The sequence below is a fragment of the Carcharodon carcharias genome, chromosome 32, assembly GCF_017639515.1.
Source record: "Carcharodon carcharias isolate sCarCar2 chromosome 32, sCarCar2.pri, whole genome shotgun sequence".
Taxonomy (NCBI): Eukaryota; Metazoa; Chordata; class Chondrichthyes; order Lamniformes; family Lamnidae; genus Carcharodon; species Carcharodon carcharias.
This window is the reverse complement of record NC_054498.1, coordinates 22,233,129-22,254,944: the sequence shown is the minus strand read 5'-3', so window position 1 is coordinate 22,254,944 and position 21,816 is coordinate 22,233,129. Positions and strand designations below refer to the sequence as shown.

Sequence of the window (21,816 nt, the reverse complement as noted above, 5' to 3'; positions counted from 1 at the left end):
CTGAGCAGATGCAGTGCCTAAATCCCTCTTGATTTACTAAATGCATGCACATATTTTAGTGAGTTTGTGTTTCAACCTTCCCTTCCTCACCCTTTGAGCAGGTTTGTGAAAAGTAAATTGAGACTCACTATATAGGAAGCCTTATATAAAGCACAGATGGCGAATGTGATATTAGCGTGGCTTTAAAGGGAAAAGCCCTTAATATAATCACATGTTATTGAAGACTAGGGAATACTCATACTGTATAGAGAAGATCTTGGTTTGCAGACTCCTGGCTGCTACACCTGTGGCGTGTAATCTATCTGTTTTTGTATTTATAGCAGATTACAGAGATAGAACCTGATCCTAGCTCATTTACTCAGTACTGCAGTTCATTACATCTTGTGCCGAGACAAGGCAGTGACTTTAATTCTTCATCACTAAAGGGATTTTCGAGATGCCAGCTTATTCATTCCTGGAGAGAGGTGAGAAGCCGCTCCCAGTAGCCCATTCGGGAAATCCTAAAACATATTCTGTATTTGTTAGTGTGTGTGTGGTGAGAAGCACTCTTGTCAGCACACACTTAAAGCTGTGTGTGTCTCAGCATTTGGTTTCTGGGGGATTCGGCATGATGAATTTTCACTTCATTCATGTCTTCACTGTGGTGTAGAAGTGTTTGGACAAAAGCATCAATGCTGCATTTAGGCCAGCAACTGACAACCTGCCTGGAGTTAAATTAGATTTTAGCATTGTGTGCATCTAAAATAGCACCGTTGGTGAGCAGTAACTTGAATACAGCAGCACAATAGAAACTCACTGGACGGCTGAAAACTGGACACCTGAAAACTCTCAAGGCAGGGCCAAAAATACTTCACACGTGTTTATACTGTACTGATTAGAGAGCAGTGGCAGATGGATTTTATTCCCTTAGGAGGAGCTTGATAAATTAGCTATGCATTTTCTGGTACCCTATTGAGTGTCCTTACCTCAACTGAAGCCACATTGAGAAGTCCCTTTTAAAGAGAATGTAGAGTTAGTGACTCCCTGCATCAGTACAGGAAATTCAGGTTAGAATCATAGAATGGTTACAGCACAGGTGGAGGCCATTTGGGCCATTGTGTCCATGCTGGCTACTAGCGCAGTTTACCTAGTCCCAGAGTCTTGTTTTTTTCCCTGTAGCCCTGCAAATTTTTTGCCTTCAGATAATTATCCAATTCTTATTTGAAGGTCTGGAATGAATCTGCCTCCACTAGGATTTCAGGAGGTTATGATAGCTTAAGCCTTAAATTTGATTTGATTGTGCCACCATGCATTTCAGTAGATCAGCCACAAATAATTCTCCCCTACATCTTCCTGTCCTGTTCTGCAGCAGTGGTTAGCATTTAACACTTGGGATAGTGATGATCAATGTAATAAATGGATCAATGTTATTCCCAAAAATCTATTGTGTTTCACCTGAGATAAGGTGCAACTCAACTAAAGAAATAAAGCAGTGTTATATTTAATAATACTTAATTCCAATAACCATGCTGCTAATTTGTCAAAACAATCATTACACATAATCTGAATGGAGTGTCTTTCTGCTAAGTGTTATGAGGCACCCACATGGTAGTGATGTTAGACTTGATGCTTATTATTGAAAATTGTGCTTTTAAATGTATGGATTAGTTAATAAAAAAGACTGATGCATATGGTGATTTAGGTAATAAAATTGTCATTTGAATGTTTTTCATCTTCTCCATTTGACAATGTTGAGTTCTTCCTTAAATGTTAGTGAGCACTCCCTCAAAGATTGAGCCAGACCAAGTCGACCACTGTTTTGAACCTATAGCCAGTGCTGATTTCAGCTGGGGCAGTGGGTAGAGAGTGCAGTTAGGCTTAGCATTCCTAAGTCAAGTCAAGGAAGGCAGCTGGGGCCTCAGCTCCTCATCATAACATGCAAACATCCTATGGTGTGCATTTCAGGCCTGGCTGTGGTTTAGCCCCACGGTTGAATAGATCATAGTTAGGGGTCTTGTTCCAGCCAGCAGTTAAGCCCTTCAGGAGCCGGGGGAGTAGAAAACTGGTCAGACAGAGGAAAGAAACTGTAGCAGTACCGCAAGGTGGGGCTTTGACTGCCAGTTTGTAGAGGTACTCATTAAACTATAAAGTGCTGTGTTAAAGGTTAGGAGAGACATGTAGCGAGGAAAGCAATCATTCCCTGTAAACCAGAAAGCCTGTTTGGAAATAAACACTTCTTAAGTTTTGTGCCAACGGGTAGCTTCTGGCAGAGAGCTGTAAGGATCGGCTTTCACAAGACACCATAATGTCTGACATCAAAACCTTTGCAAGGCTTCACAGACCCTGGGAGTAGAAGTAACAGTCGAGCTGTGCCCAGCATTTAGATAACTTGGAACAACCCATGAAACTGCCTTTCGGCACCCATGGTCTTGGAGATACCCCAATAATTCCTGTGTGCACAGAAAACTTCTGGTTAGAATTTCTTCTGCTCAGGGACACTTTTAACTGCCTCTTAAGTAGGTCTGCTCAAAACACATCTCTGGACTGTGTGCTTTCTGGAAGGGCACTGTGTCTTTTTCCACCTGCCTTATATATTCACTGAATAGGTTACAGATATGAAAGAGATTATATTTATTATTTGACAGCATGTTGCAGTGCTTCCATATTTAAGCCCCTTTCAGCTGTGGACAAAAGACAGGAACAGATGAGGACAGCCGTTCCCCATCATAGTGATCCCTGACGTTATTAGACTGCCTTGTGAAGTGGGTATCCCAATGAGCAAGATGGTTTCATTCTTTCCCCAAAGTGCTGCTTTCAAAATGAACATGTGCACTGTCCCAAACAAAAACAGAATTACCTGGAAAATCTCAGCAGGTCTGGCAGCATCGGCGGAGAAGAAAAGAATTGACGTTTCGAGTCCTCATGACCCTTCCATTGTTTAGACTACCATCTGAGTTATGGAAGGCGTCTGGCAAAATGGCCAAAGGAATTGATCCCTGCCTCCCAGGCCCTGCCATTATTTGACGGCTGAGGCCGAGGTGATCGGTATCTTGCTGTATGACATGACTGAGATAGGGAACTCACTTTGTGGAGGATAATGGGAATGAACTTGTAGTTATATCAATGTGGTCAATACCAACAAATTGCCCACTTTACCCAGACAGCCAGACTTTTCTTAATTTGGAGGCCTACATCTGGGCAGGTTGAAAAAAAAAACAAGCTGCCTCACTCAGCTGTCACCCTGCTCACCAGTTGAAAACAGTTGGTGCTTAATACATACTTGTATTAACCTATTAATCACCTTCATGTACTGATACCAAAGTCCTGTTATAGTCTGGGATTTTGTGAATTTGCACTTCGACTTTAAGGGGAAGCTGAACAAATTCTCATCTCTGCAATGCTCGCTATGGATGCCGTTATATCTTAAGGCCCTAACACTCCATACCTGTTTGCTTCACATGGTCCTGGACAGCACCCAGTGGAGCTTTGGCATTTGCACATGATTGCAATTTTAAGTGTCGGTTGGGCAGAATTGAATCACTCAGAATTGTATTTTTCAGGAACCTGAAAGCAGGCTGTGGTCTTATGTCTATCCAAATAAGTACTCGGAGCAGCAAAAAGCGGAAGAGGAAAGGTGGAAAGAAGCAGAGCGAGACCGGAAATTCAAAGAAGAAAGCTCATCGCGACTCAGAAGCAAAGAGGTGGCAGTTAAAGAGGAAAGCAAAGACAACATGTGCTTGGAGTCTCGTTCAACCTCTCTGGAAGAGTGCCGATCTGTTGGGAAAGATTCCAGATCAGGACTTCACATTCCTGTGTCCTCATCGATGGTTCAGCACCCGTCTTACATGCCGTATGTCCATGGGTACCCTTACGGAAAGCCTTATGAAACTCCCCACCCGGGATTTCGAGGGGTGACGCCAATGATGATGCAGAATTATCCAGGTAAAGGCATAGGTTCATTTGTCGCTGTCTAGTATCTGGGTGAGTCACCAAGTCAACAGCAGATAATTAAAATCCAGCCAATAATTGACCCTAACATCACTACTTTGCTAAACAATAGCAAACCAGTAGTATAACTAGCAATTGATTCTTAATAATGTTTAAATGAATAGCGGACTGTGAACAATAAGAGTTTATTTCATGCTTGTGTGCCTTAAAGGTTGATCAAAGTTGATTGAGAGCCACCGGTCGATGTTAGATTCTGAAGTTAAGCATCTATTGAGACACTTTTTTTCTTCATTCTCGGAATGGCTGCTATTGACTGCCTGTCCCTAGATGCTCTGAGAAGGTGGTGATGGGGTGCCTTCTTGAACCACTATGGTTTAATGACAGTGCAAAGGTTTTGTGGTCACTTCTGCAGATGCCCATGCTTTCTATTTCCTGAAATTTTGTTTTGTTTTCTGGATTATTGGTTCATATTTTTGGATTACTAAACCATTAATATAATCAGTACACCACTTGTTCCATTCTTAGAAATCCAATGTTTGATTCAAGAAAGGTTGATGCAGAACTGACATATTTCAGCTGAATGTTTTTAGCAAACTTTGTACATGGCATTTCAATACGTTGTGTCACTTTATTTTATGTAGACAGTCGACATGATGCACCGCAGCACAGTGCACAATTACAACCTCACATTGCTTAGTCCCTAACCTCAGCTGCATCACCGTTAGGAGTTGCAGAGCAGAAACCAATTAGTTCCAGGAGAGCCATCATTGTATTGGACTTCCAAACATAGGAGGATATCGGAGGGCCTTACAGAGAAGAGAATGTAATAAAGAGACTCAGATTTAGTGGCTTGCCACCTTTGCATCTAAGATGAGATAGACCTGTGTCTTCTGTTCCTAATGGCGGGGGGTGGGGGGGGATAAGCACAGTGCACTGTGGGAAGTCTCAACTTTTCACCCTATTAATTAATTATTAACTCACTTAGATGAAGGAATGGAATAGAGAGTTGTATGTACAAGCTTGCAGGTGATGCACAGTTAGGAAGAAGAAAGACAGAAAGCAGAAAACTGCAGGCCAGCTAGCTGTCATAGAGAAAATGTTGGAATCTATTTTTAAGGAGGTTATAGCAGGGCACTTAGAAAATCTCAGTGCAATCAGGCAGAGTCAACATGGTTTTGTGAAAGGGAAGTCACGTTTTACTAATTTGAGGAAGCAAAAGGCAATCTGGATAAAGGGGAGCCTGTGGATGTGCTGTACTTAGATTTCCAGAAGGTATTTGACAAGGTGCCACATCAAAGGCTACTACACAAACTAAGAACTCGTGGTGTAGTGGGTAACATGTTAGCTAACAGGAAGTAAGGAAGTAGGGTAAACATAAATGGAGCACTTTCCGGTTGAAAGAATGTAACGAGTGGGAGTGCCACAGAGATCAGTGCTAAGACTCAGCTATTTACAATCTTTATTTATGATTAGGATGAAGCTGCTAAATTTGCTGATGATACAAAGATAGGTAGAAAAGTAACTTGTGAAGAGGACATAGGAAGGCTGCAAAAAGATCGAGATAGGTTAAGTGATCGGGCAGAAATTTGGTGAATGGGGTATAATGTGAGTAAATGTGAACTAGTCCACTTTGTCAGGAAAATAGAAAAGTGGCATTATTATATAAATGGAAAAAGATTGTAGAACTCTTGTGTTACAGAGGGATGAGAGTGCCCTGGTATGTGAACCACAAAAAATCAGTCTGCAGGTACAGCAAGTGCTTAGGAAGGCAAGTGGAATTGTTGAAGTTTATTGCAGGGCGAATGGAATATAAAAGTAGGAATGTTTTGCTACAGTTGTACAGGATGTTGATGAGACCACACCTAGAGTACTGTCTTACAGTTTTGGTCTCCTCATTTAAGAAAGGGCACAGTTGCATTAGAAGCAGTTCAGAGAAGGTTCACTCGACTGATTCCTGAGGTGAGGGGATTATCTCATGAGGAAAAGTTGCACGTGTTGGGCCTGTATCCATTAGAGTTCATAAGAATGAGAGGTGATCTTATTGAAACATAAGATTCAACGGGTACTTGGCAGAGTGGATGCTGAGAGAATGTTTCCCCCTGTGAGAGAGACTAGAACTAGGGGACACAATTTAAAATAAGGTGTCTCCCATTTGAGATGAAGATGAGAATTGTTTTCTTTCAGAGGGTTGTGAGTCTGTGGAACAATCTTCCCCAGAAAGTGGTGAAGACAGGGTCATTGAATATTTTTAAGGCAGAGGTAGATAGATTCTTGACCAGCAAGGAGATTTATAAGAATGTTGCCAGGGCTTGAAAATTGTAGCCATGAGGAGAGATTGGATAGTCTAGGGTTGTTTTCCTTAGAAGGAGTGGCGGGGCCTAGATAGAGTAGACAGTAAAGACTTGTTTCCCCTAGCCGAGGGGTCAATTACCAGGGGCCATAGATTTAAGGTGATTGTTAGAAGGCTTAGAGAGGACAAGAGGAAAAACCTTTACACCCAGAGGATAGTGGGCACCTGGAATTCACTGCCTAAGTTGATGGTTGAGGCTGAAATGCTCAACTCATTTAAAAGGTACCTGGATTTGCATCTAAAATGCTGTAACCTACAAGGCTACGGACCAGATGCTGGAAAGTGGGATTAAAATGAGAGGCTAGTTTCCTTTTTCTCTTTTTGGCTGGCACAGACACGATGGGCTGAATAGCCTCTTTCTGCACCATAACCTTTCTGTGGTTCTAAGGGAATCAAAGGGGATAGGCAGGAAAGTGGCATTGAGGCCACAAGCAGATCTTACCGAATGACAGAGCAGACTCAAGGTGCTGAATGGCCTACTCCTCCTAATTCGTATGTTTATGTGTATCACCACCACCTTCTGAAGGGTCATAAATGCTGGCCTTGCCAGCAATGTTTACATCCCAAGAACGAATAAAAAGAAAAACTATATATCCACCTTTGCCTTGTTTCCCTTATCGACTTTGCCTAATAACTGATCTAGTATCAATTGTCATTTGTGGAAGAGAGTTCCAAATTCCTACTGCCCTTTGGGTGTAAAAGTATTTCCTAATTTCACTCTTGAAAGGTTCCGAGGTATAGACTGTAGTTATGCCTGTCTCACTTCAGATGTGATTAAAGTACCTATATGGTTAGTGCCTTTTTTCTGATTGATTTAGATCATCTGCTTTTCAGGGTCATACCTGTCCTCGGGATTCTCTTTCTCGCCTTACGCGAATAAGGTTCCAGGGCATGAAGACGGCGATCGAGCTCGTGGGAGCCCTGGTGTAGGCAGCAAATCGAGCTCTGAATCCATGGCCCTCGATATCCTGCAGCAGCATGCCAGTCAGTACAAGAGCAGGTCACCAACAGTAAGTAAGCAAGGCTGACACCAGCAAAAAGTTCTCCTCTGTCTGCAGAGCATACAGCAACCCATGTTATACCAGTAAGTGCGGCTCAACCAAATTAGCCCCTCATTCAGGTCCACTTTATAAACTGGATGAGATGCTTGCACCCTGCTTCAGTATGAGCCCATATCGTTCTCCCAAGCCTTTGTTGCACAGTGCGCTTATATACAAATTAGTGTGAACAGGTTTGTTTATAACTACTTAATTTTGATGTTTAGTTTGTGCCAGAACTGATGGCTCCATTTCCACCAACTCTAAGCTCCCCTCTCTTTCCTATTGTGGCCCTTGCCTATGATCAATGATCTTCACTCAACCAATTTGATCACCCTGTTGAATCCACTCAACATTCATCAGATTTCTTCAGTCTCAGCCCATACCATCTTCATTCCTTTCGTGATGCAGTGTTTGAATCTCAATATCTCCATATCCTCTCTACTTTTAAAGGGCAATAAAAACTTGGATCCCTTTCAAATCTTCAGAGCTTCTTTATTCACTGAGTGCAACCAATAGCTGCTGCCTCTTGCCCTTGATGACTCTGCTGTAAGCCCTTCTTTACCAGTGAACATTCTCACTACTCCCACCGCTCTTACATTTCTAAAAAATACATCAGCATCCCTCTCAGGAACTCTTCATTCTCCATAAACGCAGCTCTTTCTGATACTACTTCCAAGAATATTCTTATACCTCTATTGTGCTGCTGGACAAGATACAAGAAAGCCTGTCATCTGACAGGTGACCCTTCTCTCACCTCTAGCCCACAAACCCTGCCTTTTTCACGACCTCCTCACTGCTACTACATTGATCTGGTTTTACCCATCGTTCTTCATAAGCTTCAAATAGGCTGCCATAAACATTCTTCCTTCACCACACATCATCATAGTGTTGAAATTTAGGCTCCTTACATGGCCTTCAGCTCTGAGGTCATTCTTTGGTGCACCTATGGGGACTCCAAGCTCTCTCCTTTCAGTCTGCCTGCAATCCGCATGCTTTGGAAACCAAAGTGCCATCTAGTAATTATTACCTGATTTTCCTAGTCTTCTCTCCACACTCGGTATCCTGCACTTTGATTCTTCACGTCGGGTTCTCAATTAAAAAGTAAATCCTGGATGCTTCACCGGAGTCTGTTCACTGCTATGGGGTGGGGGGATCATAATCTATAAATGTAAATTAAGTAATGACTTTTCCCTTCACTTTCATATTCAACCAGTTTCTTAACCTGACTGATTGCATCTAGATTATGATAGTAAACCTGCCATTCCTGTCTCTGTAGCACCAGGCTGTCTGGTAAAGGGGTGAAGAGCAGTCATGCACTGCTCATGTCATCGACCTCCAAAATGTTAGCACTGATAGAAGGAATAGGCTGGGTAATCTGCTGATTATAAAACAAACACAGTTTTATTTTGGCAGAGTTATTGTTGGTCAGAGTTGTTGCCTTTCATTTTACATGCAATTGGTGAAGCTGCCAAAGTCTCAGCCTTTCCTCCATTCTCAAATTGTAATTAAATTAACCCTCATACTATAAGAGTACAGCACTAGCATGAATGTATATTTTACACAAGATCTGAGAAAGGCACATTACTTGGCCACAGTCATGCCACTCAGCGAGATACTGATGTGTCAGTACATGCTGAAACATGGAAAGTACAAAAACCAAGCAGAAATCAGGCCAGAACCCCACTAATCTCCAAAACTATTGCATATGTTTACCCCTTTATGGCTGGCACAGTTGTAGCTCTGCTAAGTCATTAATTAGAGCAACATGAACTAATACTTGAAAAGGTTATTCCGCATTATACTTGAGAGGGACTTGCACATCCCTGGAACCAGAGGTTTGAATCCAACTCAGGCTGGCCATCTGTTACTTAGCCCAGAACAGTACAGAAAACAATCATTTAAAAAAAACTCCTGTTTATCTTTTGCGTATGAAAACTGACCACAAGGTAGCGATGATGGAATGGAATTGTGAAATTTTCGATTCTCAAAATCTTTCAAGCTGCCACCTTCAAAATAAAGACTGCTTTCCACTTGAGAGATGGATGAGAATCCCATTAGCACAGACTCCAATCTGCCAGCTATACTGATTCACAATGAAAGTTTAACCTGTTCCATAGATCCACAATATTAAAAATCTCTGCAGTTTAGGTATTAAGAAACATGGGACTTGGGAGCAGCAGTGTGCCATTTGGCCCTTTGAGCTTGCTCCGTCATCAATAAGATCATGGCTGATCTGGTTGTGGTCTCAACTCCATTAAACTGGCTCACTCAATTGGCCTGGGGATTGGAAGCGACATGTTGATTGCTGTAATGAGGCTGGGGTTAGGGCGTATAATTGAGATAGCTGGTGAGCCACACTTGGCCGTGCTATACCTGGACTGGGAGGGTTCGATCCTCTGGCACTGGCATCCCACACTTTGATGAAAATTATCTGCATAATACACCTTTAAATATATATTGATAGAGTGATTTGGTACTGTATAAGTGTATGAAACATTGTACACCTTATAATCTGCTGTTCCTGGGTGATTATTGCTGTTGCCAACTCTCACCTGACGTGCATTGTTTGTAAGTGAGTGATAAGGGGCACACAGTACCCTCCAGAGATCGAGAAATAATTTGACTTTATTTAGTGTCCTACCATGTCCTTGGCACAGCCAAATGCCCTTCACAAATGATTGATTACTTCATGAGTGTTTGCTTTTTGATCTTGGCAGGTGCAGTAGGCATTTTGCACATAGTAAGATTCCACAACCAGCAACCAAGATAAATGACCAGGTAGCCAGAACACCAAGCTAACTCCCTGCTCAACTTCAAATAGTGCCATATGGTATTTTATACCCACATAGACAGGCAGGCAGGAGCTCAGTTTAACATCTCATTCAGAAGATGACTGTAGCACTCCTTCAGTACTGCACTGGCAGCCTAGGTAATTTGTTTGAATCTTAGAGTGGGGGTTAAATCTGAAACCTCCTCTTAAACAAGAGTGTTCCCAACTGAGGCAAACTGACCATGATGTGTCTATCATGATATTAATATGTATCCTTCCTCTTTAAATGTAGACAAGTGAGAAACCTTCTCATGAACGAGAACGAGGAGAGCGAGAGATCGATAAAGAGCGACCCCGTTCTTCACCATCCCAACGACAGATCACCTCACATCACCACCTTGGGATGGGGTACCCATTGCTCCCAGGGCAGTATGATCTCCCATATGCAACAGGTAGGACTAATGAGGAGAGACAGTAGCGATTAATGCAAAATTGTTATATTTAGAATTAGTAAATGGAATTCAGTAATTCAGAGACATCAGTGCATGAAATGTTACACCCAAGGCTGAAAGTGAGAGTGAATGACTATGTCTGCTCCACCTCCTCTTCACTCCAACCAAACTCCAAACAAATATTCAGTCCCAATGTTGGGTTTGTATTACATATTACCAGTCAGCATATCCAAGAGGTGAAATTCCTGAGCTAAGAATGGTATAATCTCATCATATTACTATATGAAAGTACTGGGTATCAAACTGTACTAGAGTGGGTGCTTACAGAATGATTTGGCTCTTGGGGATTTTATATAATCCATAATGATTTGGAATTCTATTAAAGAAACTGTCATTAGTTCCACTCTTATAGTAGCTTATGATCCCAATCATTCATACATTGCTAACTGACAGCCTTAAATTGTCATAGGAACAGGAACATTTGGCCGATTGAAATTGTCCAGCCATTCAATGAGACAATTGTTGACCTGTGACCTAGCTCCATTCTCCTTAATACCTTTGGTTAACAGAAATCTTTCAATCACAGATTTAAAATAAACAATCAACCTAACATCAACAACATCAGACCTTTGTTTAATGAAATTCATAACACGCATGGGATGGCTTATGGTCTTTGTGAATCGTTGCTCCAATCATTAGCTGTTGCTTTTGCCCTGAACGGTAGTGTTGACCCAGCAGAACTGTTTCCTTGCCGGCTCGCTTCTTTGTTGCATGCATCTGCTAATCTTCAGCTACCCCGGCATCTTCCTGCCTCCCTCAGTTCTCTGTTCAGCTTGGCTGCTGCCCATTCCAAAGTCGCATTTTAAATGTGTGGCTCAGGTGATGTGGATATCAGGATAGAAGCAAGGTACAGAACATGACAAATGTTAAGCTCCATGTTAGTATATTTAGACTATATATTGAGACACCACTTAATTGGGAGAGCAGTGTAAAATATGCACTGTAACCTCTCCAGTACAGACTGTTTGGGAGCAAGTCATATCTGGATATTCTGGAATTATAGGATGATGTTAGAAAGCCTAAACACAAGTGTGTGAACTGGAAAACACTACAGATTTAAATGCTTACCTGAAACGCTTACATAAAACAGTGGTAAAGCATTTTAAAGCAGCAATAAAAATCGTTTTACTTATCCAAGTACTGTATCTTCCATGTTTCTGCTCCCAAAGTAAAATATAAAATGATGCTGATGAAGTTGAGGGCACTGCTCGGAAATGCTTAAAAAAATTTCTGGACAAGATGTTTCCAAACAATAGATTTCCAGACCAGAGAGATTACAGCACTGAACATATTTTCCTCAGATCCTTCATTGCACTTTGTCTATCTGACCTCCTGGTCTAGTTTTGATAAACTGATGAGTCAAAGAAGAATTTCTCAAACTCGGGGTCTTTTTTTCTCTCTCTCTTGCCAATATATAGGAGAGTGAGGGGGTGGGGGGGTGGGTAGGGAAGGATGTGTTTAGCCTTGGTGCTCCATTATGATGTGGGGCTGGCTCGATGGACCAGCTGGTTGTCTCCTGCCCCTCAGTTGTGATTCGATTGCATTGTTGTGTCTCTGTCTCTTAATTGAGCGATTCTCTCTACTTTGCCAGGTCTCTCCTCCCCGGCCATAGTTGCAAGCCAACAGGCTGCGGCGCAGGCCTCGGTGTCCACCCTGTTCCCACCAGCCAGAAGGTGAAAACGGTAAGGAAAATCATTTCTTATACTTTGTCCACCCCTTTGCGTGTTTAGCCATGCTGCAGCGCAGTTGTTAATGTTCACCTCCCCACAGGATATCAGTGGTTTGAGGTGTGGGACGCACAAATGGTCTTCCTAGCCCCATCAAAAAGCCCCTTTCTGATCAAAAAATAACATTCAGGGAAGCTTTGTGAAGAGTAGGGCTGAAAAATACGAGTCGGCGCAACAGGCAGGCTGCACACCCGGAAGCGGCAAACATTCATACTTCCGAGCCTGCCACCAAAAGACGCTGAACAAAGCTTCAATTGGGCCAGTTAAGAGACCGAGCGTGTTCCGGGCCGCAGACTGAGAGGATCCCACCCAACCAGTGCAGTCGGGCGGGACATCTGGCCTTGGAACTTGTCAGCCGTGACCCAGAGCGAGGTCACAGCCCCTAATTTAAAGGGCCACCCTGGCCTCTCTAGCAGCGCAATGCAGAAATGGACCTCTCAGGTTCTTAAATCATAAATTTAAGTCAGTATACATCTGCTTCTTCCACAAAGTACATTCAGCAGCCAAGATTTAGCTTTGCCCTCAGACAAACCACCATTACTGTCTGCCTGGTGAAAAAAGTAGGAAATATGGCTGGCATAAATCCCACTCCGAAAGTGTTTTATTCCATTCTGCACATATTATAATGAGCCTTTATAATGAGCACACGAGCCTATTACCATTAAGTTGCATGGCATGGGCGGGCTCCTGGTTTCCAGACCCATTCCCTAGCTATATTACCCCAGACTGGAGCGATGATACTGGGAACGCAACATGACATCTTTGCCCGATAATACATTAACCTGTGCACATTTTGCTCCCTTTTTTGGAGTGTGTTATTCGGGCTATGATATCTGTTGTCACGGAGAATTTTAGAATTTACCTGATCACCATGGCAGTGGGTAGAAAAAGTGGGAAAATGGGAACTAACCTAAATTTCTTTGGATGGATGTCTTTAGCTTCCTGGCAAGAGGAGATGCCATTTCATATCGCTCACAAGAAGTGGAAGATAGAGAGAGAAAGCTGTGTGTTTGCTCTGGTCGTAGATGGTGAACAGTGACACCTACCATTTACGCAACATTACATTGAAAAAAACAAAGAGCAGACATGCACTTATATAGCTTGCTTTTCTATAGCATCTTCCACAAGGATGTCCCATTTACACCCAGTGAAGTACTGTTGCAGTATAGTCACTGTTGTAAGGTAGAAAAGATGGCAACAAATTGTGCACAGCAAGCTTCCACATACAGAAACATAATAATGACCAGATAATTTTGCTTAATGATGATGGTTGAGGATAACTATTGGCCAGAACACTCTTCTTCAAAGGAATGAACATGGTGTCTACCTGAGAGGGCAGGCAGAGCATTGGTTTAATGTCTATTCTGAAAAACGGCACCCCAACAGGGCAGCACTCCCTCAGTACTAAATTATGGGCTAAAGTCTTTGGAGTGGGACTTGAGCACACACAACCTCCAGACAGAGGTGAGAATGCTACCATTGAGCCACACTCAGATAACATTCATTGCCATGTCTTGGCACAAGATATAATGATTGTAATTCTTCAAATTCCTCTAAATTAAATTGATTTTTCTTTCCTAATTTGATGGCAGACGTAGGGGTGGTGGGGGGCAGTAAATATTGGCTCAGACTGCGAGTGAATGCCGTGATTTTCTTCAGATAATGTCCTGGGATCTTTTATATGCCCATCTGAGAGATCAGCTCTCTATATGGCTGATTGTTAATGTTCCTGTGGAAACTAGCAATGGGCAATAAAGATGGTTACTACTGGAGAATAATTTTTTTAAAAAGCCATTCACTATTGAACCATCTTTCCCAATTTTGATGAGGCTCCCTTGTTTCTCATCCTGTTTATTTTCTCTTCCAGGGAGTGAAAGGATACCATTCGAAATCACTTCATTCGAAATCATGTGACTGGATCACGTGACAATGCTCTGCATTTTCTTAGACATCAGTTCAATGGTGTTTCTGGTTACTGCCGTGAAGTCAGGCAGACTATTGTAATGTTTCTCCAGTAGGACTCTAGACATTGGTAATGGATACCTGATACCTATTGTATGTGTGTCCTGGTGGTTATGAGCAGGAAGGTTGACAATTCTGCCTTTCTCACTGTGTAGATATATTGTAGAATACATCCTTATGTCTCACCCCATCAGGCAAAGACGTTTTTAAGATTGACTATATCAATGCTGTTGTTGAGTTCACTGCTTTATGAGGGCTGAAGGGTACTGTAAAGTTGGGCCATGCTAGGGTAATTCTGACTCATTCCCTTGCAGGCTCTTGATGACCTGGCCTGGATTGAAAGTGGTTAATTTGTAAATGACTCAATCATTGCTGACATCCTGAATTAATGGTGAAAATTGTTTTTAAATAAAGAAAGATTAACAGTTGGGAATATTGTTGCTATTAACCTGCCTTCTTGCTCCCCACCCCCCACAGGTACACTTTTTAACTGAGGCAGCCTGGGAGCCTTAAGCCCTGTGACCCTCCTCCTGTAGAGCACAAAGCAAGTCGAGGTGTTTCTTCTACAACCCGAGAATTGCTGCTGCTTAACTCCAAGGGGGCAGAGTCTCATCTCGGGATTAGCAGCTATGTTTAACGAGTGTTCAGGAGCTCCTTGGACCTTCTGGGCATTTCTAAGATCTGCCTGGAGTTGATTCAAATGTTGAGGTAGTGCAAACACAAGCTCTCCAAGGTAACCAATTTTTAATCCACCCCTTGTGCTTCTCAAAGTGAGAGGTGTTGATGCTGGGGAGTGGAAATCATCCCAGTTCAGGCATCCGGTGTTGTCAGCTATACCATAGCCAGTCTAGCAGCAAAGTTTCTCCACTCTGCTCCAACCTCAGGGAAGAGCAGTTCCCTCTCCACCAGAATGGCATTTTCCCCATTGTCCACATCAGCCTCTCTTATCGTTGCCAGCTCATTCCGAATTCTGATTGGTTTTGAGCTGCTGGGCTCTGCCTACTAGACACTCAGTTGAGACTGACTAAACTCATTACTCATAGACAGAGGAGACTTCCAGCCATGAGTGAGAGCTGGATTTGTAACCAAGAGCCAGAGGTGAAAGGCCAGTGAAACACATTTACACTTTCCAGTTTCACATTCTCTAAACATTTATTAGGCATGAGGAGAGCAGCCATGTGCCTGTGCTTAATCTGCCACATACAAACTCCGTGAAGTCTATATCCATAGGGACAGGCAAATAGTTAGAATCAAATCTAGAATCAGTATAAATGGGGCTTATTCAGCTAGATAGGTTACAGGCTGGCAGCTGTAGTATAAATAAGGGTTTTCATATGCCTGTGCACCCAGGGTTGGGTTGAGCGCATATCAGTTCTTGTCTCAAACAATCGAAGCACATTGGAGTACAATCTAGAACTTGTCTGGGTGATCTCGGCATTGAGATGATTCTGATCACCAGTCTTGTCCAAACTGAAGGCACTTAAAAGACGTTTCTGTCAGTTTCAATCCTTTGTGGTTTTTTTTTTTGGAGATTTTTTATTGAGTGTTAGTGTATCAGAATGCTTTCAATTACTAGTGATGCCATCAGGAACCAGTGGCCCTCTTGTGTATGTGTGTGTATATATATCTTCAGGTATCAAGGACATGCTTACTGCAGCACAAGAGAAAGAATTAGCACCATAAATCTTTGAGAAATGTAAATAATATCTTTTATAAATCAGGAGCAGTACCTGTGAATGACGTCAAGGTTGTTACTCTCAACTTAGGATTCAGACATTGCATGTAAATCAGTTCACTTTCCCTTCCAGGACAGTTTTCAGGTATTCTGTATATAAATCATGCAAACTCCTTGATTAGACTCCAGCCTGTTTCTCACTCCCACTCAATCCCCATGCCTGACGGTTTTGAAACCTGTGAGATGTTTGTTCTATTTGGACTGTTGTTGTCTTGTAAGACCGCCTCTAAAACTAATGGGAGCATGAACAGTGTTGGATGAGCCATGCCAGTGGTCAGGTTTAGCCATCACACAACTTGTCCAAAGTGGATCAGCTGTCATTGCATCATACTAATGTTCTGCCACTAGGTGTCGCCTTTCTTGCCTCGGATACCCAGGGACAGAACATCATTACTGCACCAACACAGTCTCCACTTTAACACCTTGTATCTGGAATTAGAATATGGGGCAAAGGTGCCCGAATGAACTAACTTCTGAATTCTCATCAGTGAGTTATTTTCAAACCTGAGGTCACAGTTTGCTCAGAATATTGTTTCGGAAATATTGTACTTTTCACCAAAATAACTAGCATAAGTTATCGCTGATCTATATTATGTGAACACAGGGATGGGGTGAGTTCAGGGTCTCACCCACGTGTGATTGGGGAATCTTTAATCAGTGTGGACCACGTTCTATTGTTTGGACTCTAAGCCTGAGAAAGCAGTGACCTCCCATCAGTGCTACCTTGACATGACATTGTATACCCTGCCTTCACTACACCTCACACTGCAACTGGCACTGCCACCCTGGGGCAGCTCCTATCATTCGGGGAGGGGATAACCTTTTAATCGTGGTTTCCAAATGAATATAGTTAACTTTTGATGTTAAAATGCTGGCAAATGTTTACAAGTTGGCTAGAGTCATAGAGGTCTACGGCACAGAAAAAGGCCCTTCGGCCCATTGAGTCTGCGCCAGTCAAACAACTATCTAACTACTTTAATCCCATTTGCCAGCTCTAGGCCCATAGTGTTGTATGCCATGGCATCGCAAGTGCACATCCAAATGCTTCTTAAATGTTGCGAGGGTTTCTGCCTCTACCACCCTTTCAGGCAGTGAGTTCAGGATTCCCACCACCCGCTGGGTGAAAGAATTCTTCCTCACATCCCCTCTAAACCCCCTGCCTCTTACCTTAAATCTATGTTTTTCATTCAGCTGGCAAAACATGGGCAGTGAGTTTGGCTTCAAGGTGCACGCCAGCCCATGCAGGACTTAGTCTGTACTGGCTTGGTTCAGGGTGAGCTGTGGAAATGAGTCAGAGCATACTCAACCCTGTATGGGTGCCGCAGTGCAAATAATCGAATGTCACAACCCACTCTGCTTCATCAGCTTGTAATAGAGAGTTAGAATGGTCAGTAAAAGTTTTTTAAAAATTACTGTTAAACTGTCAAAAAAAAAAGAGCAACTTGTCTTTACTGTTATTGGATGGGTTCTAGGTGTTTCTCCCCCTCACTTTGCTGTCTTTTGTATCATCAGGTTTATACATTCTCACAGCCCATTTGTTTCAGGGTCCTATGAGGCACCCCCTCTCTCCTCTATTCCCAGAGATAGCTTTTCACCCTTCTGTCTCCAGCAGTGTGTACTGTGTGCAGAACCTCATTACTGCTGTCAGGTGCTGTTAGCTGTAAATATTGTACAGAGAAACTATTGTAAAATGTTTTGTTTTTTTTTAAAAAGAGATAAGTCCTAGATTCTGATTTCCAGAGGTTTTCTTTTTGTTGGTGAAGTTGTTTGCAAAATCCTAATTGTGACCTTTCACACTCTCGGACCCTGCTGTTAGGTACTGGTGAATTCTATGGTGTTAGGTGGGCCCCACAAAAACTTTCCCCCCTTTGATGTGGATTTTTTTTTCATGCAGAGATGGAACTTAGTTGCAGAGATGGAACTTAGTTGCTTCCCATTACAAATACGTCCGCCGTGTCCTTGTCTCACCTGCTGTGCAAAATACCCAGTGTGTCTCGTACAGAATTCGCAGCCTGTTTTGTCAAGTCTCTTCCAGTACGCTGACATAAAGTACTGGTTCTGAAAACCAGGTTTCCACAAACTAGACATTGTCTCAGTTCCCACACCCTTCTGACCCTCCCCAGCTCTCTTCCCCCACAGGCCAGTGGATGTGACTATCAGCCAGCGATACCCACTGAAACGTGCAGATCCAATCATGAAAAGTGTGTGGCTGAATCTCTGCACTGCTTCTTGTGATTTTCTGTTTACAGATAAACATTGGGTGCAGTGGAGGAAATGTGAACTGCCGCTTACACAATGTACCCCTTCTGGTTCTCTGCCTTAAAGCTGGCATTCTGCTTAAACCAAAAAACATAAGCTCCCTGTGGTGCTGTAGGATGAAGAACAGATTCACACTGGCCTCTTCCCCCAAACTACAACCTGCTGTTGCCTGCAGAGGAAATGGCACAAAAGCTTCCCTGAGTCAGGGTTGAGTGGCTGTCCTCATGGCCAAGTTGTTTGTGTTCACTCATCATCCAGTCAGGTAGTGACAGGGAAAAGGGGATGGAGCTTTGAACAGACTAGAGTTGATGAATGACCATGGGGAGGGGTGTGGAGACCAATCTAACTTTGCGTTTTGCTTTACTTGGGATTAAGAGGAATACACAGGGCAGACTGGCACTTCCACAAATGCACGCACACACATACACACATACACACATACACACACACACACACACACACACACATGCACGTACACACACCCCCCGCCTCCGCAAATGCACTCACACACACTCCACCTCTGCATGTACATACACACGCACTCCTCCACAAACACCTGAACACTGACACATCACCTCTGCAAATACCTGAATACACACACACACACTCACACTCACCCCCCCTTTGAAACACACACACACGCACACTGACACATACATGCGCACACTCAGACACTCACACCCACTGAGACTGCTCTTTCCAGATTTGCTTTGGCTGCCCGGCTGTCCCTCTCAGTTGGGAGAATTCGACAGCGCAGTTCTCTACAGACAAAAGTCAGCTCCTGTCTGTCTGGTGAGAGGATTCCAGCTGACCATTATCTCCCACCCTCGATAGTAGTGCTACCTTGCACTGTCCGGCCAGTCAGGTTTGGATCAGACATTCCTTGAATTCCTCCTGACTGGGCAGTGACTCGTGTTTAGGGATTCAAGCGAGGGTCGGCCTGGGTGCGAGTCCAGTGGATGCACCACAAGAAACAGCAGACCAGCCATTTCTGGGTCTGTTCCTGTAAATTGCATTTCAAGGTCTTCAGTGTGAAAGGGTACAGTGACAGATACCCCAACCCCAATGCTTATTATTTGAAAGCCTGTCTTTGAATTCTGTGCAATGAGCTGTTATTAATGCAACTCAGACCAGACCCGCAGTCTAATGACTTCAACAGCCAGGCTGTAGGGTTGTGCCCTGCAGGCAGATGTCTGGTGTCAGGTGGTCTCTCCTCCAGCTCCAATTGCACCAGCAACTGATGTGTTTCTGCTCCTGACTGGAGCTGTGGCCTGTCAGTATCAATAGCCAGAGTTGTCACTTTGGGTACACAAGGTATTACTTACACTACTCACGCTGGGGAAGCTCCATTAATAACTCAGTGATTCCAACGCATCCTCTTTAAGGTTACAATAGACCCAAAGGAGGAGAGCTATTTCACCCAGACATCCTCTCTCTCAATCCAATGTGCAGGACCCAGGAGGACGCTCACTGCCTGAGGCGGGTTGGGGTGGTGGTGAGTGGGTGCCTGGGCCAGAATAGATAAGTGTTTGTGTCCTAGCAGAGGGATGTGCCCCAGTTTATCTGGGGTTACCACTGGTTTAGATTTGAACCTATCTTTCATGAATGGCTGTGGTACACTGACCCGCTCCCCCTGGTCTTCACCAGTCACCACAGCGGGGGAAGCTGGCTGTTCTTGTACTTCATTTGTCCTGTACTGTTCTATAGTTTCCTGACCCCAATCCCTCCCCTGTGAATGTAGCTGTGCGTCAGACTGACGGAGCCTCACCGGTACTTGAAGTGTAGACGTTTACAACATATTATTTTTGTTGCTGTGTTGGATTGGTTTCCTGATGAGTTCAATGAAAGCTCTTACTGGTGTATCTCATGTAAAGTGTATATTAAGGAGTTCTTTTTTATACAGTACTGTACCTTGCCTTGTGCATTTAGGCAAAAAAAAAGTAATAAATCTTTTTATGAGACAATCACAATCCCTCTGGTTTCGTCTCTTTTCTTCTGACAAGTTATCTTGAGAATCAGTAAATGTCTCGTTGCAACATTGTGGCTCGATTTGGATGGGGTTTTGGAAGAGCAACTAGCCTGCGTTGATGCACAAACGGTGATAATATCCCCCTATTACATTGTGTCAGCAATGAGAGGGTAGCACCCTCGTCTCCGAGTCAGTAGTTTGTGGATTCAAGTCTCACTCGAGGCATTCCAGTGCAGCACTGAGGGAGTTCTGCACTATCAGTGGTGCTGTCTTCTGGGTCAGAAATAAATCTAAGCCCTGCCTGTGTTCTCCTACTTAAGTAAAAGATTCCAGGGGAGCAAAAGCAGGGGAGTTTTGCCGTTTATCCCTCACCAAGCCCAGCCATGATCCGATTATCTGGCCATTTATCTCATTGATGTTTGAGGGACCTTGCTGTGCTTACACTACTAAAGCTGTGTGGTTCCTGATTTCCACTGATTCTACTTAAATAGCCTTAATCCCATTGCATTAGAAGCAAGAACCATACCGAGAAACCAGAGCTTTATAAAGATTCAGCAAAAACTCCCTGTTTTTGTACTCAATGCCTCTATTTATGAAGTCTAAGATCCCATATGCTTTGCTAACCTCTCTCTCAATATGCCATGTCACCTTCAAAGGCCAATGCACATACAACCCCCAGGACCCCCTGTCCCTACACACTCCTTAGAATTGTGCCATTAAGTCTATCTCACCTCTCCCTCTCCCTCCCTTCTGCCAAAATGCATCACCTCACATTTCTCTGTATTAAATTCCATCTGCCACTTGTCTGCCCATTCTGCTAGCCTGTGTCTTCTTGCAGCCAACTGGCACGATTCTCACTGTTCTCCAATCCTCCAAGTTTGGTATTATCAGCAGATTTTGAAATTTTACTCCATATTCCAAAATCCAAGTGATTTATATATAGCAAAATAAAAACAACAGCCCTAAAACTGGCCCTTGGGGAACACAACATTTCTCAAATGTATGGACCATCTTACCACCTGTAACAAAATTCATGAGAATAAGATTAAACAAAAAAAGAGAGGGGGTACGATGCATGTTAGGTAAATCCTTCAAGTGAGAACCAGAGTTTATAAGTAGCCTGGTCCCAGATGGCTTGCATCCCAGGTAGTGAAAGGAAGCAGGGGTGGAGATAGTGAAAGGGATTGTGATAATCTTCCAACTTTCCCTAGATATGGGGGGGTGGGGGGTGGTGCCAGAGGATTGGAGCAGCAAATGTGACACCCTTATTCAAGAAAGAGTGCAAGGACAGTCCTAGTAACTACAGGCCGGTTAGTTTAACATCAGTGTTGGGTAAGGCATTCGAAATAATATTCAGGGGGGAAAAAGAATCAACAAGCACTTGGAGAGTTTTGAGTTAATTAAGGAGAATTATAAAAGGCGAATTGGGTTTGACTTATCCAATTGAATTTTGTTAAGTAACAGAGAAGGTTGAAGGGAATATGGTGGAGGCTGTCTACATGGATTTTAGTGTTCAATGAAGAACTAACTACAGGCTGGTTAACAAATTTGAGGCTGGAAGAAGA

At 43.2% G+C, this 21,816-nt stretch overlaps 1 protein-coding gene across 5 annotated transcripts in view; it reads left to right on the top strand.

The window, feature by feature from the left end:
* LOC121272004 (zinc finger protein 609-like) overlaps positions 1-17,042 on the top strand; it is a 194,825-nt gene extending 177,783 nt beyond the window's left edge. For 3 of the 5 annotated variants that reach the window (XM_041178351.1, XM_041178350.1, XM_041178352.1), the window contains exons 6-11: positions 321-464; positions 3,540-3,921; positions 7,112-7,287; positions 10,380-10,539; positions 12,191-12,281; positions 14,194-17,042. In XM_041178351.1, coding sequence (XP_041034285.1) covers positions 321-464; positions 3,540-3,921; positions 7,112-7,287; positions 10,380-10,539; positions 12,191-12,276 — 948 coding nt within the window. In that variant the 3' untranslated portion in view covers positions 12,277-12,281; positions 14,194-17,042. The remainder of the gene's footprint in view (positions 1-320; positions 465-3,539; positions 3,922-7,111; positions 7,288-10,379; positions 10,540-12,190; positions 12,282-14,193) is intronic. The other 2 variants (XM_041178353.1, XM_041178354.1) reach the window with 2 other exon arrangements.
* The last annotated feature ends 4,774 nt before the right edge of the window (positions 17,043-21,816 follow it).